At 27.3% G+C, this 18,873-nt stretch overlaps 1 protein-coding gene and 1 non-coding gene across 2 annotated transcripts; one reads left to right on the top strand and one right to left on the bottom strand.

The window, feature by feature from the left end:
* Positions 1-6,749: 6,749 nt before the first annotated feature.
* Positions 6,750-9,181, bottom strand: LOC124931761 (nitrate regulatory gene2 protein-like). The gene is made up of 3 exons (XM_047472313.1): positions 8,042-9,181; positions 7,744-7,961; positions 6,750-7,666 (listed from the first exon to the last, which is right to left on the bottom strand). Exons 1-3 carry the CDS (start codon positions 8,963-8,965, stop codon positions 6,958-6,960), a joined length of 1,851 nt encoding a protein of 616 aa, XP_047328269.1. The 5' UTR covers positions 8,966-9,181; the 3' UTR covers positions 6,750-6,957.
* Positions 9,182-16,035: 6,854 nt separating this feature from the next.
* TRNAT-UGU lies at positions 16,036-16,107 on the top strand. The gene has a single exon. It is a non-coding gene; the product is annotated as a tRNA-Thr (tRNA).
* Positions 16,108-18,873: the final 2,766 nt, after the last annotated feature.

Raw genomic sequence — 18,873 nt, forward strand, 5'->3', positions numbered from 1 at the left:
TGTGAGCTCCCTTTGACAAATTTATTTATTATTTAAATATTAACTGAGAAAGAAAAAGGGAATTTGAATTAAGAGAGGGATGTGAAAAGGAAGAGAAAGTATTAAGAGAAAATAAATAATAATAAAAAAATATTAATTTAGGTAATTGGACTGTCCAAGTGGTCGACTCTAATCCATGGGATAAGCTTCTCATTTTTTGTCAAATATTTTTTTAATTATAGGTTATTAAAATGCTAATTAAATCTAAGACTAATTTCCTTGTCCGAATAATTTTGATATTATTGGTTATGAATTATTTGAATGACTGATCACTAATTATAATTAGAGAAATGATTAGGTGAGGGAATTTGGTGAGGGAATTTGATAAGGGAATGACGTGGCATAATCTTATTCGATGAAAAAATCAAATAATTTCTCTCTTTCCTCCCACTTTTACATTTTCCAACCAATGAATGTGATGCCACGTCATTCCCTCACCAAATTCCCTCACCAAATTCCTTCACTCTATCACTCCTCTTATAATTATTAGGAGAGTTATGGAAAATTAAATTAGTATTTAATCTAAAAATCACAGACAATTTATTTGTGTGATCGATTTTTTTTTAAAAAAATTATTTTTGATCAACTAGTTTGAAAATTCTGGGACACTCTTTAAAAAAATTATTTTTTGAAAACGTGAGGGGAATTAATTTTTAATGTTGAAAAAATTTAAGTTTTAAAAACGAGGTTTTATAGACAACTCCATATCTTACATTCCCGTCGAATCTGGGAGAGATTGGGAGTTTTTTAATGGAAAGTATGTCATAGGCTTTTTTTAACTTTTTTCAGTATTAATTAACCTCACGACTAGAGAGTCACCACCTAACTTCAAAAATTAGGAATTTAAGAGATGTGAGTTCGACGTTTGGTTACGTGTGGGAAATGGTTTTTTAGACGTTATGTCCCACAACGCCCCTAAGGTCTCTACTAATTAATTTTGGCCTTTCTTTAAAACAATCTTACGCTTTACATTTTAGAACTTTTCCATTTTAAGCATTAAAGGGTTTGCATGAAAATAAACAAATAAGCAAATATAAAAGAAAACGATAGCAAATAATTCACACATAAAGTTATCCTAAAAATCAAAACTAGGCAAGTTATTAATCAAAAATTAATTGACCTAAGTCTAGATTAATTTTTAAGAAACTTTAGTGAATTATTTAAAGGTCTAAAATTTTACTATTTTGGGGTTTTTTTATTTAAATAAAAATAATAATAAAAATAATAAAAATAAAAATAAAATAAAATAAAATAAAATAAAATAAAAAGTACTATGTCTAAAGAAAATTCTAAGTTTAAGTTTGGGCTAAGTTCAATTTTAGTTAGGGTTTAATTTTAATATTTTTCCTAACCAAGCCACAAACTCTTAACTAAGCAAAATAAAAAATGTCAAACAAATAAACCCTAAAACTAAAACTAAAGAAAACAGAAAATAAAATAATAAATAAATAAAAAGAAGAATAAAAAAATAAATCCAGCTAGGTCCTCCATCCTCGGTCCTAGGTCTTCTGATGCTCGGTCCTTGGTCCTCATTCCTCAGTCCTGGATCCTCGGTCTTGGGTCAGCTTTAGGTTTTCAACATGACCCTATCCTAACTTATTTATGGTGATCCAAATGGATCCCAAATTGCATAAAAAACCAAAATTTTTATTAACATATAAGTATACATTTATAATAAATATAAAATAAATAAATAAAACTTTTTATATATGCTTTAGAGTTTTTTTTAAATGGCCAATTCAAGGGCCGATTTTGGTTTTAAAAATAAACTTTTTTCTTTTTGGTCAAGGACTTTTTATTTACATTGAAATTTTTATCTTATTTTTTTAGTTTTATTTACATTGAAATTTTTATCTTATTTTTTTAGTTATGTTTTATTATGTTACATATATACATACAAAATAAATAAAATCCCGCCTATCAAAATAGCAAACTTAAGAGGAATAATGTATGGGATTAAAAAAAAAAAAGCAAAAAAGATTCAAATTCAAGAAGAAGAAAAAAAAAAGACAAAAGAGCTTACAATGGGATGCTCTTTTGATGTTAAGGGTGGTATTTAATCTAAATTTCCTAAGCAAATCTTGTGACCAACTTAACAAGAGTGGTGTTTGCTTAAAATTTTCAAACAAGCAGCCTAGAGAGAGAAAGGTGAAGGTCAAGGTCGAGAGTTGAAGCTCTGGTCCCTTTGCTAGGTGTTAAGAGTGGTATTTATATGCAAAGCTATGAAACCCTAGGGCCCAAAGGCCCATTTAACAAACTTGACCGTGGGAAAGAAAACTATTTTAAACATTTACAAATGTTTAAAATAATAGAGCAATCTTGACATGTCACTAAATCAAGTTTTCAATAATCTTTATTTAATGATGATGTAATACTTGGTCATTTTAATTTTATAATTAAAAAATAACCAAGTCTTCAATCTTTTCTTCTACACACGTTCAAACTTTCTCTCCTCCTCTTTTTTAGCAACTTCTTTTATTTTCTTTTAACCGCACATGATAGAATCGTCATTTCAAGATTTGTGGTTGTCACCATCAAGAAGATGACCGTTGCCTTCACCTAACTCTTTTAACATTTGATTTCATGGGTCGAATCTTGGGCATGGGTCGGTCCATTAGTCGGGTGACCGGTCGGATCCGTCAATTGGATCCTTTCCTTGGCCTTACTTCGGGTTGATTTGCCTTTAATTTGGATCTTCCTATTTCTATTCACAAATCTGATCCGGATTTTGCATGTGGATCTTGGATTGACCCATTTCCCTTTATCCTACCAAAGAAATAAAATTAAAACAAATAATTAAAGAAAGCAATTGTATTATTATTAATTATTCATATTTCTAAGGAACAATTATAATTATAATAAAATACTAACTAAATTATTCAAGAAATTAAATTGCAAAATCTAATCTAACTAATCTAACCACTAATCCAACAAACTAATCTAATTAAAAGAAAACAAATATACCTAACGAAATTTTATAAAAAAACGCTAATATATATTTTGTAAATAATTTTTTTAATTTTTATTTTTTTATAAATACCCAAGGTAATTAATTAAATAAAACCTTGAATATTTTAAGTATAATAACTTCTCTAAGTGTTGTAACATAGACAAATTACTACCTTAACTTTATTAAGAATTCAAAATCAATTATTTTCAAAAACTCAATTGTTTTAAAAAATAATCGTCTTTAATATAAATCGTGCAATGAGTCCGTGAATGAATTCGAGACAATTTTATAGACTCAGATTTATGAAAAGAATAAACTATAAAATTTGGTGTGAAAAATGAGTGTCTACAATTTGTATGAGTAATGTTTTTTAATATTTAATTTAAATTCACTTTGTCTATGTAAAATCATAAAAAATTATAAAATTGAAATCATTTATAAGATCGTAAACATCTAAAATCTTATTAAAATTAAGATTGTTGATTTTAGTAACAACGTAAATTAATAACAATAAATATAAAAATAAAAAAATACAAAATATAACTAGGCTTGACTAAACTACATACGTCTTTGTGTCAAATATTATCATTTCACTCTTAAGGTTAAACCCTGTATTAAATAATATTTATAGAGTAGGAATTATGTTATAAAGACTAAACTATTCTAACTCACTTCATTAATTCTAAACTTAATTAATATGTGTACATATCAACCATATATACATAATTAAGAACTTATTTATAAATAGATTGTTGTTTAAAAATTAAGTAGAAGTTGTGATTATTGAATGATGTTATATTTATACTTTTTAATAAATAATATTTTATTTTATTTTATTATAAAATAATCTATACAATATAATTAATATAAACAATATTTTTAAATTTTATAATAAATTAAAACAAATTCTTGTAATTGAGTTTATCATTGTAACACTTGTGTGGGCAATGCATTTATAAGAAAATGGAATGACAACAAAATTTAGATGCTATAAACATTGGAGTTCTAACAATTTGAAGAAAAATTTAAATAGTTTGGTCATGTCTATTTTGGGTTACTTTAAATAATTCACAATCTCATGATATATATTTTTTTTTTTATCAGAGTTTAATTTTCGGAGTGTCTTGACCAAATTTATTTATTTAAATATTCACTAAAAAAAGAAAAAAAAAGTGAATTTGAATTAAAAGAGGGAGAGGAAGAAAAGAAAGAGAAATATAAAAGAGAAAATAAATAAATAAATAAATAAAAAGATTAATTTAGGTAATTGGACTGTCCAAGTGGTCGACTCTAATCCATGGGATAAGCTTCTCATAATTTAACGTTATTAATGCGAATTAAATCTAAGACTTTTCATGTCCGAATAATTTTGATCTTATTGGTTATGAATTATTTGAATGATTAGAAGGAGAGTTATGGAAAATTAAATTAGTTGGGTTAGAAATTTTAAATGGTATGAATACATAATAATAAAAAAAAAATTTAAATACAATTATTTTGTATTTTTATGACCGATGATTTAACTTATTATAGAATGATCTATTTTTTTAGTAAAATATTTTATTCAAGATATTGTTATTTGAGTGGAGCATTATACACGATAGATTTTATACGAATGATATGTATATAAAAAATATTAAATTATGACTAGTCGTTTTCATATGTGTCACGAGAATGTTAAATAAATAACTACTTATTTATTTTTGAAATGTCGACTAGTATTTAGAGTTTTTTTGGAGTACTACTCAGATTTATTAGGTGATTCCTAAATTGATGCGCCTGATATGATAGAGTTACATATTTCGGTTATCATCCTAATTATTTTTTGGTGGACTATCTAGTTTGAGAGATTTCGTCAAATTTTCAAGAACGGTAATTGTCCAAGCATTATCATTCATAATGCTAGTATTATAACGTTTTTTAAAATTTGTTCTAGAAAGTTAATAGAATCCGTCGGAGATTTGATTGGTCTTCTCGAACACTTACGAGTTTGATAATCTATTGAGAAACATTTTTTTTTCATGTGATGCTTTGTCACTATATTTAAACGTTTTTTTTTTTTTATCAATTTCAATATACAAATATAAATATATATATATATATATATATATATATATATTAATTATTAGGGGTGTAAATTTGATCTTTATATTGTTATGCTTTGTTATTATTATATTTAAACTTTTTTTTATCAATTTTAATATACATAAATCTTTTAAATATATATATATATATATGGATGTAAATTTGATTCACATGACAATTTATGTCATGTCATGATCGGTTGTTATTATATTTAATTAATTTTTTTTATCAATTTCAATATACATAAATCTTGTAAATATATATATATATATATATATATATATATATATATATATATATATATATATATTAATTATTAAATGGTTGGATGTAAATTTGATTCACATGAGAATTTATGTCATGTCATGATCGGTGGTTATTATATTTAATCAATTTTTTTTTATCAATTTCAATATACATAAATCTTTTAAATATATATATATATATATATATATATTAATAATTAAATGGTTGGATGTAAATTTAATCCTTATGGGAATTTATGAGTTTTCACTTGTTTTTATTATATATTTAATCTTCAAATTTTTTATTCAAATAATTTTGAATTATTATTTTTTTATAATTCAAAACAAATAAAATTATTTAAATAATATTTCTGACTAGGAAATAGGAATCTCCAAAACAATCTTATTTGTATAGGAGTTCATGAAAATTGAAAATTGAAAATTATGTTAATCTTATCAAAAACATAAACATTGATCTAATCAAATAAAATAAAAGATAATTACAGTTAATAATTCAAATAACAAATAACTAGGGCAATTCAAATTCAAATAGTTAGCCTCAAAATTGACATGAATAACACACATAATATATGAGTTTAGTTAGAATTGTTACCAACTTACCATTTATAAACTTAGGCTTATGGTTTTAGGTTATTTAAATAACTAAAAAAAAATATATCACTTTACTTTCCTCACCTTCATCAAATCAATTCATTCCTTTGTTTTAAATTATTATTATTTTTATATATATACCAATCCCTTTTAAATCTCTTTACAAAAAAAAAAATTATCATAATTTTCTCAAAATAATCCATCATCATCCAGCTAATTTTTCACTCTCTAAATTATTTTAATAACCCAACCTTCTTATAAATACTAAGGTTATTTTTCAAATGGTAAGATTTAATTTAAAAAATATTAATTATATATTTTATTATATATATATAATTAAGTATAAATTAATTTATAAAATAATACTAAAAAATCATAATAAATTACAAGTCTGAATTGATTTGTAAGAGTATTTTTTTAATCTTTAATCTAAATCTACTTTGTCTCTTTAAAAAATTATAAAATAATTTAAAGATTTTGTAAACATCTCAAATCATAAGATTTGAATTTAAAAATATAAGAGTTTATTTATAAATACACTATTAATTTAAATTAAATTAAATGAAAGTCATGATAATTGAATGATATTATATTTCTAAATTTAAAAAACAAAATTAAAAATTAAAAATCTTCCAAATAAGTAGGGCTCCTTACACATGTTCTCTGAAAACTTTTAGTACAAGACAGAGATGTTTCAACTTGTAACTGTACTTACCATAATTCACTCATTGTTATCAAAGGAAATTTATTTATTTACCAAATCAGTAAATGCATTTTTCTTACAATAAGAAGTTGTACTACATGTGATCCTTTTAAGTAAGAATCAAACACAATTTTTTATTCAAAGGGACAATTTTATAATGGTTACAAATACAAATAAACAAAGATCTTTATTAAAAAACAATCTCTATACCCAATAAATAATTCGGACAAAACTAAGATCCAATCTAGTAATCTACAATAAAGAATTAAAGTAAGCCTTCAAAAACCATAACATAGAATAAAACAATAAACCAACACAAAACATTACATCGAAACCGATTTAACCGCAAAATCCTTTTCCCCAACCCGTCGCCTCTCCAAATCGCAATATCCTTCGGCACAACCGACAGCAAACTCCGTCAACGAGCTCATAGCGACCGACATTCCGCCACAAATAACCCTAACTCCCATTTCCCTTATTTTCTCCGCACTCATTCCATTATTATTATTTTCGTGATTATTCTCAATAACCATTTCTGTCTTCCCACCACCATTGGAAATCAATTGTCGCCTCGGCACCACCAATTCCTCCTTAAGATGCTCGACATAGAACGATCCAAATCCGGCTGCGAAAAAATCCATCCCATCAAGAACCGTGATCTCTCGAACATTATTGAGAAACCTGGACCATTCTATACATAGACCGAATATTGGAGGAGCTTCATCTATCGACGGTTGTGGAGGAGATAACGCGTTAGATAATCTCGATTTTGAGGTTTCATCGGTTCGAATGCATCGGAGAAGCCAGCCGGCTAATGAATGAACGAATGATCGTTGTGAAGTGATCCATGATTTGAATGCAGCTTGCCAATTTCTCAGCTCTGCCTCTAAATTAGAAGCTGTCGCAGCCATAATTGGTAACTTTGAAGGAATTGTTGTTGTCCAACCCGATGCTATTAAGTGCTTGGCTTCATCGATTATTTGTTTTTGTGTTTTGTGACATTCTTCCATTGTCTTCCACATTCTACATAACCTGTTATCGAAAAAGGTACAAACTTTTTGTCATGTTGATAAAAAAAGTCTACATTTTTTGAAATCAAGAAGACATACCCTTGAACAAGATCATTAAGCAGAGGCTGCAGTTCTTCATCTCTTAAAACCTGGATTCTTTTCGAAATAGCTTCAATGGAATGAAACGAAACCTTCATTTGGGTGTGTAGATCTCTCATGGCTGATCTTGTTTTAACAGCTAAAGGACCATCATCATCTTCTTGGCTCTTAAGATAAGCTCTCTTTTTCTCAAACGCTAAACGAACACGTTCTCCGGCCTAATATGTAACCACATAATAGAAAATGTAAGGAAATATTAGCAAACAAATTGAAAATGAGACCCAATTTCAAAAAATACCTTAACTTCCTCGTAGAGTTTCTTCTCCCAAACATACAATCTGTCAAGTATTGATTGATGATTTGCTGTTGAAACCTTACTGGCTTCAGTACAGACAATTATGAACTGGTTTTCAAGTTCCTTAATGATTTCATTCATGCCTTTTGTTGGCATTGGATCAACATAAACAGTAAATCGTGGTTTCTCATTGCTATCAATATTGTCTTCCTTTTCTTCTTCTTTAGGGATTTCAATGGCTGCCGTCGTCTCCTCTTCAGTGGGTTTTTCTTTAGATTCTTCAACGGTAACTTCTGATGTGGGTTTTTCTTCAGCATCTGAATCTTTCTGTTTAATTTCTTCTTCCTCTGTTACTTGTTTCAACCCAGAAACATCATTATCATCTGGAACTGTCTGATCAAGTTCAAGACTAGTTTCATTGAGATAGCCGTAATAGTCTAGTGAGGAAAAAGGGTTCCAAAAGAAATCCCATTGTTTATTCCTTGGAGGAGACGGAGGAGGGAGGAATGAAGAGGAACCCATTGATGCCGCCGTCGCCGGCGGCGGCGTTTGCAATGTGAAGATACCGTCAAATCCGTAATGACACATTTCAAGATTAGCGATTTGAGACGATTGAAGTTGTTCCTGAACTGTAATTGCAGAGTTCCCACCTGACATCATGTAGTTTATCTTCAAAGATGGGTTTTTGGCTTTATTAAACTCTTCAAATTTGATTTTCTTGGTCGGAGTGAACAACGACGGCGAATCGTCATCTCCTTCTACATAAGCATAAAGTGCAGCCGATACTCTTGTCATTGAATCTATATATGCAATGTGTCCCATTGCGAATTTAGATCTTTGTTCGACAGCTTGCTTAATGAATGCCTTACGGTCTTTACACATTTGAACTGCCTCTTCATTATCCAGTCTTGAAATTGAACATCCCATCCTTAATCGTCTTCCCCTTTTCTAGTTTTTTTTCTTGAAATTATGAGCTTTCAGAGATTGGGATCAATAAAAACTACGAAAAGCTAGAAGAGAATGATCAGAAGAAGAATAAGATCCAGATTCAAGAAAAAATTACCAGAAAGAAATGAAATTTGTTCATCATTAAGCAGTTTGTGATTAGCATATGGGAAAATGAGATTAACAATTATGCACGTATTCGTACCTGCAGAGTAACGAGGAGAAGACGCGATGAGAAGACGAACAATGTGTGTGTGTGAGAGAGAAGAGAACCAGAGAACCAGAGAGAGCCGTTGAGAAAAAAGCAACGGTCAAAACCCAAGTGGAAGAGAAGTAGTACTAGAAAAGGTTAAGCGAAGCAAATCCTACCGTTTCCTTTTAAACTACTTTTGTTAGTCCTTTAAATTTCCCGTTTTTGGATTATTTGAAAACGGTAATTTTCTTTTTCTTATTATTAAACTTTATTTATTGAATCATTTGAAAAAATAGTATTTGTTACAATTTTTTTGGAATTTTGTTATTATTCTTTATATAACTTTTTGTTTTATATATTTGTTATAAATTAAATTGATATTACTTTTATGTATTTTAATGTACTTTTAAGATGAGAAATGATTAGGTAAGGGAATTTGGTGAGGGAATTACGTGGCATAATTTTATTCGCTGAAAAAATCAAATAATTTCTCTCTTTTCTCTCTTTCCTACGACTTTTACATTTTTCAACCAATGAAGGTGATGCCACGTCATTCCCTCACCAAATTCCCTCATTAAATTCCCTCACTCTATCACTCCTCTTTTAAGATATATATATATATATATTTAAGATATATATATATATATATATATATATATATATATTTAAATTCAAAACATTCAAGTCACTTTCAATTTATCATATTCTTTCATTTTAAACGTCCATCAATTTTTTATTAGAATAAACTAGTATTAAACTCGCGTGGATAAAGAAAGAAAAATAAAATATACAAATTAAAATAAATTCATAAAAAAATAAATAGAAACAAAGTTAAAGAACTGTATTTTAAGCATTTAAATGCTTAAAAAACAAATAGAGAACACAATATTATTTAAAATATAATAACCATAAAATTTATAAAAACAAAAAACCTTCAAATAATTTTGTTTTTTATATAAAAAAAGTTCAATCGTGTGTCCAATAAATAATATTGCACTAATCATAGTTACAACATTTTTATAGACACTCATGATAACCTACAAATAATAAATATATATATAATATCATAAAAACTAAAATGTTTCAAATTTGAACATCATTTAATAATTATTATATTTTTTTGAAATAAACGGAAAACTAGCATGACATCTCAAAATCATGATCCCGACTTAAATTCAAAGCTTCTAAATAGATTCGAACCCGTAACTTTTTGGTATCTTAAGACAACTCTTAATATTCTCAGCCTCCTTAAGGTCCTGAGTTCGAGCCCGTCTGACAAGGATGTTAAGATCTTGAGACAACTCTTAAAATCTTACGATTTTACGATTTCACATAAGGTTAACAAGTATAATTTTAAGTAACTCTTGCGATTTTAAATTTACAATAATAAGATTTTACGAGTTTATAAATAATTTCGATTTTACGATTGTACATTTAAAAAATAAATTTATATTTAAAAATAAAAAATAAAGTTATAATTTATTCTATTAAATTAATTAATATAATTATTTATATTGTTATTTATTTATTATTATTTTATAATTAATTTTATATTTTAATATATAACTTTTTTAAAACTTATATAAATAATAATATATAACTATTATTTTTTAAATTAAATTTTTATGATTTTATCTAAACTCTAGATTTTACTGGCCAACGATTTTACATAAACTCTCGATTTTGACAGTCTTGCGTCAGACGACAAATTCTGCTCTTAGTTAAATGGTTAAGTGTGTTTGTGGACTATGTGCTTAACCCCTTGTATTCACATTTTTTTTAAACTTAATTATTATGTTTCTAACTTTATCCCCTATTTTAACCTACGACAACAAAATGTGGATATGCCTAGCCTCCTTGAGAGGTCATAGGTTCGAGCCCGTCAGGCGGCCGCAAGTTTTACGCCTGGTTAAATAGTTAAGTGTGTTTGGGGCTATATTCTTAACCTCTTGTGGCCAATAATTATTATACTTGGTTGAATGAACTTGTTGTATTTACTGTGCTTTTATGAATCGGCTATAAAAAAAAATGTGGGTTTATGAAATAAAATATTCAAATTTATAATATATCATTGAAATTGTAACTAAAAAAATAATTATAACCTTAGACATATTTTTTTCATGTTGTTCCTTTTTGAAAACATTTGTAACTATAAAATTATGTGAGTGGTGCTTAAAATTGTAGGTTGTCAACTTTATTCAAAAAAATAACTTTTGTGTGACCATTAAGAATAGTTGTTACGGGGAAGCATAGCTTCGTCAGAGCGGTTCAAAAACAACAACACATGACACTGATATGTTTATAAGTTTTTTCATACTTCGATCGAATAACAAAAACATATTGTTGGGAAAACACCAAATAACAATTACGAAATAATTATTTTTTCCTCTTTGTATGCCCCCAATGAGATAATCACGAGAACTAAATGAGATAACAAACAATAAAATTAAATACATAGAGACACATAAATTTTATTGTGGAAATCCAATAAGGATAAAAACATGGACCCATAAACCTCTTAAAAACTCATTCACTAAATTAAAATGAGTTACATCAAGGTCTTCTCAAGCACCATAGAATGTGAGTTTATGAAATAAATTATTCACAATTATAATATATCAATGAAATTATAACTATCAAAAAATAATTATAACCTTAGACATATTTTTTTTCCTTGTTGTTCAGTTTTGAAAATATTTTTAACTATAAAATTACGTGAGTTGTGCTTAAAATTGTAGGTTGTCTGTCAACTTTATTTTAAAAAAATTACTTTTGTCTAGCCATTAAGGATAATTGTACGGGGAGCATAGCTTCGTCAGAACGGTTCAAAAACAACACATGGCGATGATATGTTTAGAAGTTTTTTCATACTTTGACCGAATAACACAAACATAGTGTTGGGAAAACACTGAATAACAATTGCGGAATAATTATTTTTTTCCTCTTTGTATGCCCTAATGAGATAATCACCCGAACTAAATGAGATAGCAAACATAATATTAAGTACATAGAGACACATCAATTTTAGTGTGAAAATCCAATAAGGATAAAAAACAACAAACCCATATACCTCTTAAAACTCATTCACTAAATTAAAATGAGTTACATCAAGATTTTTTTAGCACCATAGAATGTGAGTTTATGAAATAAAATATTCACAATTATAAAATATTATTGAAATTGTAACTATACAAAAATAATTATAACCTTAGACATATTTTTTTCTGGTTGTAATTTTAAAAACATTTGTAACTATAAAATTATGTAAATTGTGTTTAAAATTGTAGGTTGTCAACTTTATTTGAAAAAATAACTTTTGTGTGGCCATTAAGAATAGTTGTACGGGGAGCATAGCTTCGTCAGAACGGTTCAAAAACAACCACACATGACGATGATATGTTTAGAAGTTTTTTCATATTTTGATCGATCGAATAACACAAACATATTGTTGGGAAAACACCGAATAACAATTGCGGAATAATTATTTTTTGGGATAAATAAAAATTTTAGTACTCTTGTCAAAGAGATTTGTCAAATTTAGGACTCTCCTAATTTGTTGTCATTTATAGAACTATTGTTGTAATATTTTGTTATATTTAATATTTCGTACTAACACCACCATTAAATTTATTATCATTCTATTTAAATATATATAAATATATTTTAATATAATATTCTTTCTCTATTTCGTGATTCTCTCCTCTTTCTCAAACCGTGTTCTTTATTCAAATTATGAGAGAATTCATCAAATCACCTGTCTCTATTCAGACAAACCGTGTTCTTTACATGACAAACGTGTTTAAGGTCAGCATCGTTATTCAGAATAAAAGTAGTGTAGGAAAGAGAGGATCACCGGAAAAAGAAAGAGAAATAAGATTATATTAAAAAAATAAATTAAATGTTAATAAATTTATCGGAGTTATATATAAATTAACGGGGTTAAGGTGAAGTATTAAATATAACAAAATATTATAACAATAGTCTTTTAAATGACAAAAAATTAGGAAATTCTAAATTTGAAAAATCCTTTCAATAAGAGTATTAAATTTATCATTTATTCCATTATTTTTTCCTCTTTGTATGTCTTAATGAGATAATCACGAGAACTAAACGAGATAGCAAGCAATAATATTAAGTACATAGAGACACATCAATTTTAGTATGGAAATCCAATAAGGATAAAAAACAAGAAACCCATGAACCTCTTAAAACTCATTCACTAAATTAAAATGAGTTACATCAAGGTTTTTTCTAGCACCGTAGAATGTGAGTTTATGAAATAAAATATTCACAATTATAATATATTATTGAAATTCTAACTATAAAAAAATAATTATAACTTTAGACATTTTTTTTTTCTGGTTGTTCAATTTTAAAAACATTTGTAACTATAAAATTATGTGAGTTGGGTTTAAAATTATAGGTTGTCAACTTTATTTGAAAAAACAACTTTTGTGTAGCCATTAAGAATAGTTATACGGGGAGCATAGCTTCGTTAGAACGGTTAAAAAATAACAACACATGACAATGATATGTTTAGAAGTATGAAAGTATTTTCATACTTCGATCGAATAACACAAACATAGTGTTGGGAAAACACCGAGTAACAATTGCGGAATAATTATTTTTTGGGATAAATAATAAATTTAGTACTCTTGTCGAAGAGATTTGTCAAATTTAGGACTCTCCTAATTTATTGTCATTTATAGAACTATTGTTGTAATATTTTGTTATATTTAATATTTCGTACTAACACCACCATTAAATTGATTAGCATTCTATTTAAATATATATAAATATATTTTAATATAATATTCTTTCTCTATTTTGCGATTCTCTCCTCTTTCTCCAACCGTGTTCTTTATTCAAATTAGGAGAGAATTCACCAGATCACCACTCTCTATTTTCACTTCTTATCCCAACTGATTCTGATTTTTACAGGACAAACGTGTTTAAGGTCAGCATCGTTATTCAGAATAAAAGTAGTGTAGGAAAGAGAGGATGACCGAAGAAGAAGAAATAAGATTATAATAAAAAATATATTAAATGTTAATAAATTTAACGGAGTTGTATATAAACTAACGGTGTAAAGTGAAGTATTAAATATAACAAAATATTATAACAATAGTCTTTTAAATGACAAAAAAATTAGGAAAATCCTAAATTTGACAAATCCCTTCAACAAGAGTATTAAATTTATCATTTATCCCATTATTTTTTCCTCTTTGTATGCCCTAATGAGATAATCACGAGAACTAAACGAGATAACAAGCAGTAAAATTAAGTACATAGAGACACATCAATTTTAGTGTGGAAATCCAATAAGGATAAAAATCATGGACCTATAAACCTATTAAAAATTCATTCACTAAATTAAAATGAGTTACATCAAGGTCTTCTCTAGCACCTTAGATGTTTACTATTACAAAGTCTTTAACTTTTTTGGTGGATTACAATAACAATGACAAGAACAAGATTTTACTGAAATGGAATACTTAAACGAGTATCTGAGAGAAGTATAAACAAAGATCTAAACTAGTTAAATTGTAGAGAACTCTACGAAGATTCACCACCTGTGATTGAAGCCAAAACTGATATTGTTCGACTCCTCGATTGTCTCACCGAAACTCTTAATATTAATATGTCTATTCATTTGCCCTTGCATATATAGTTCAATGGTAAATTAAAGATCAATAGTTATATATGTATTAGAGCAATTCTAAACATGTTGTAATAAGGGTCTGGATTGGATCTGCTGTCCCACCACATGTTCCCATGGTTGTCCTTTTCTTTAAAATCTTTCAAAATCATATAGTGAAGAAAGAAGAATTTTGAAAGATTTTAAAAAATGAGATAGTCATTGAAACATGTGGTGGGACAACAGATCTGACCTGATAATAAAAAAGGAGAACTGTTACATACTTTGCTCACTTACTTACCTTATTTTTTTCTTTATTTATGCACTTTAATTTATATATTTTAATGTACTTATAATATTGTGACATTCAAACTATTATGTTAATAGTATAAATTTTGTTTATAAAAGGAAATAAGATATATGTAATCCCTAGAAAGCATTATGTTCTTTTTTTCATTTAACTTACCTTTTATATGTCATTTATTATTAGCTTTTATTCTAAATGGAAGGGTTATGACTTGTGAGGTCGTGTTATTTTTTAATTAAAAAAATTAAGAAATCTTCTATGTTATATATGTTTCCCTTGATGCTAATATACATATTATTTTTCAAAAATATTTATATGTGTTTAAAATAGATAAATGAAAAAAGAGACATTGTTACAAATACGTAAACAATTGAATACGTAATTTAGTTTTGTAAACTGAAGATCTGTAGTTCAATCTTGCATAAAAACAATTCATTTTTTTCACATTATAATTTAAATGAAGTTAGTTTGTTCGTAGATTTATTTTAAATTTAAATAGGGTTATGACTTGTGTGGGTGTGTTAATTTTCTAAATTCTAAAATAAATTGCAAAGAATTTGATGTTGTTTGTTAAATTTGTTTCCCATGATTCTAATACACAAATCTTTTTTTCAAAATCATTTGTGTGTTTAAATCCTTCTGAAAGGGCAATTCATTTTATTCACATTATAATCGAAGTGGAATTAGTTTGTTAGTAAATTTATTTTCAGACTTATGGAGTCATGCTAGTTTCTTAAATTTTAAAAATAATTTAAAAAGAAAGATATGTTATTTGTTAAATTTGTTTCCTATGATTCTAGTACACAGATCTTATTTTCAAAATAATTTTTGTTTAAAATAGATAAATAAAAAATGACACATCTTTATTAATTTTAATTTTGTCGATAATGTTATTCGATTTATTAATTGCACTTGCCCTTATAGCTCAGTGGTAGAGCGTCAGTCTTGTAAACTGAAGGTCTGTAGTTCAATCCTGCATGAGAGCAATTCATTTTTTTCACATTATAATCGAAATAGAGTTAGTTTGTTCGTAGATTTATTTTAAATTGAAATAGGGTTCGTAGATTTATTTTAAATTGAAATAGGGTTATGACTAGGGATGTAAATGAGCCGAGCCGAGCCGAACAGTATCAAGCTCGAGCTCGGCTCGTCTGTTATATATTCGGGCTCGAGCTCGGCTCGAGCTCGTTTCGAGCTTTTATAATCGAGCTCGAGCTTGGCTCGTATGAATTTAATTGAGCTCACGAGCCGCTCGTATTCGGCTCGTTTAAAGCTCGTTTAGAAAGCTCGTTTAGAGCTCGTTTATGAGCTCGTTTAAAGCTCGTTTATAACTTAAACAATGAAATGAATGCAACATTAAAGTAAAAATTGTAAATATACTTTTCAACTACTATGTGTAACAAATTAGTGGAAATAAACTATCAAAATGATAAAACACTAGCTAATAACATAATTACAAAAAGCATTTTGCTTTAGTTTTAGAATACTTCTAAAAAGGCCATAACACACAAATATTATCAAAAATATTTTGCTATTATCAAAAGTATTTTGCAATCATCTAATAAGATAAAGCATCTTGCTTTAGTTGGAGTATACTTCAAAAAAGACCAAAACACTTGCATATTATCAAGAGCATTTTGCTCTCCTCCAGCAACATCTTACCATTATAGATTACTATCACAAAATCAACATACCTACATCATAAATAACACATCATCAGTATTCATTATTTTCATTTCATAATATGATTACAAAATAAATAAATATTTAACACTAGACAATAAAATAAAGGATTATGTTATAAAGCATTTTGCTTAGTTGTAGTATACTTTGAAAAATGTCATTACACTATCATATTATCAAAAATATTTTGTTCTCAATTCTCATCCAGCAACATCTTACAATTTATTATCACAAAATCAACATACCTACATTATATATAACACATCATCATCATTACTTATTTCAGTTCATAATATGATTATCAAACAAACAAATATTTAACAGTCAACCAATAATTATATTATATAAACTTACCAATTTCATAATTATGCCAGAGAAGTCACAACCATTGACTGCAAGACTTTAAGTCAAATGAATCTCTTTTATCCCTGAATTATCCTTCACATATAAAATTATCTTTTAGATTTAGTAACTAAGACTTAATAAATAAAGAATAAGATATTGATTTACTTACTTTTTGTTTGTTTTTGATTTGGTAACGTGCACGTAACCAATCTTCTGCACAAAGTAAAACTTGAACTGTCTCTGCTCCTAAATTGGCACGATGTGGATCAATAACTCTACCCCCTGCACTAAAAGCTGATTCAGAAGCGACAGTAGTTATTGGAATTGATAATATGTCACATGCACTAGTAAAAAAGTAACATTTAAGGGCGGTTTTTACCGCCGTTATTGTATAATTTACCGCTGCTAAAAGACAATTACGGCGGTAAAATTACCGTAGTCAACCGCCGTTAATAGTTCCGCCGTTAAAGATATTTTGACAATTAAGGGCGGTAAATTTACCGCAGATACTAGCTTTTAACTGCGGTTTATAAAACCGCAGTTAATAGTCTCTAACTGCGGTTTATAAGACCGCAGTTAATAGTCTCTAACTGCGGTTCCTAAAACCGTAGTAAATTATTTACTTATAAAGGCGGGATTTTCACCGCAAGTAATAGTTTCTAACTGCGGTTTAAAAACCGCAGTTAATAGTGGCTATAAAGGCGGTATAAAAACCGTAGTTAATAGTTAGTTGGCTATATATAAATGCGATATTTTTAGCGTAAGTAATAGTCTTTAACTTCTATTTAATAACCACAATTAACAGTGTTCATAAGTTAACAGTTAGTTAACTATATAAAAACAATATTTTTATCACAAATAATTGTCTCTAATTACTAATTAGAGTTTAAAAATAGCTGATAGTTATAAGTGTAGTTAATAGTCAATTGTCAACAATAAAAATCATTCAAAATAATATTATATAATTAACACTCCATTTTTATATTATAATATTACCTAAAAATATAATTATATCCAAATATAATTACATCAAAATATAATTATATAGTATTTAAAGTCATACAAAATAAACATTATTATATCAATAAAAATGATGATCAAATTCCAAAATTTGAAACAACTTTTCTTCCTTCTCCCTCTTCCTTTTCTTCCTTCTCCCTTCCTTTTCTTCCTTCTCCCTTCCTTCTCTTCCCTTTTCTTCCTTCTCCCGACCTATAAAAGATTCAAATACAAATTTATCAATTAGTAACAAATTACACTTTCTTACTCTCTTTTAACAAGCAAGAACTAAGTAAAATATTTCCTATATTAAATAAATTGATATAAATTACATTTGATAAATTAATTGGAAGAGAGAATTCATGCTAATGTGGCGCTGCAAATTTCCCTCAAAGAAATTTTATTGTTCCATCTATTTGTCCTTGTTTTAAATTGGGGAAGTCTTTGTTCCAAAAGAGATCACTATCACTTAAATAAAATCATGAAGAAAATGAGGAAATGAATTTAGAACATTCATTAGTTTTTACAAATTTATATCAATGACAACCACATTTTGATAACCTAAAATTCATAAATAAAGTTAATTATATTCAATGACCAAATTTCTTTCATGCTTCTATTAATACACCATAACACAACTTAATAAATGCATCTTTACAAACTTACAAATAATCATCATCTACAAGATGGAGGACCTGACCAAACTTACAAATAATCATTATCTA

This window comes from Impatiens glandulifera, chromosome 3 (assembly GCF_907164915.1).
Source record: "Impatiens glandulifera chromosome 3, dImpGla2.1, whole genome shotgun sequence".
Taxonomy (NCBI): domain Eukaryota; kingdom Viridiplantae; phylum Streptophyta; class Magnoliopsida; order Ericales; family Balsaminaceae; genus Impatiens; species Impatiens glandulifera.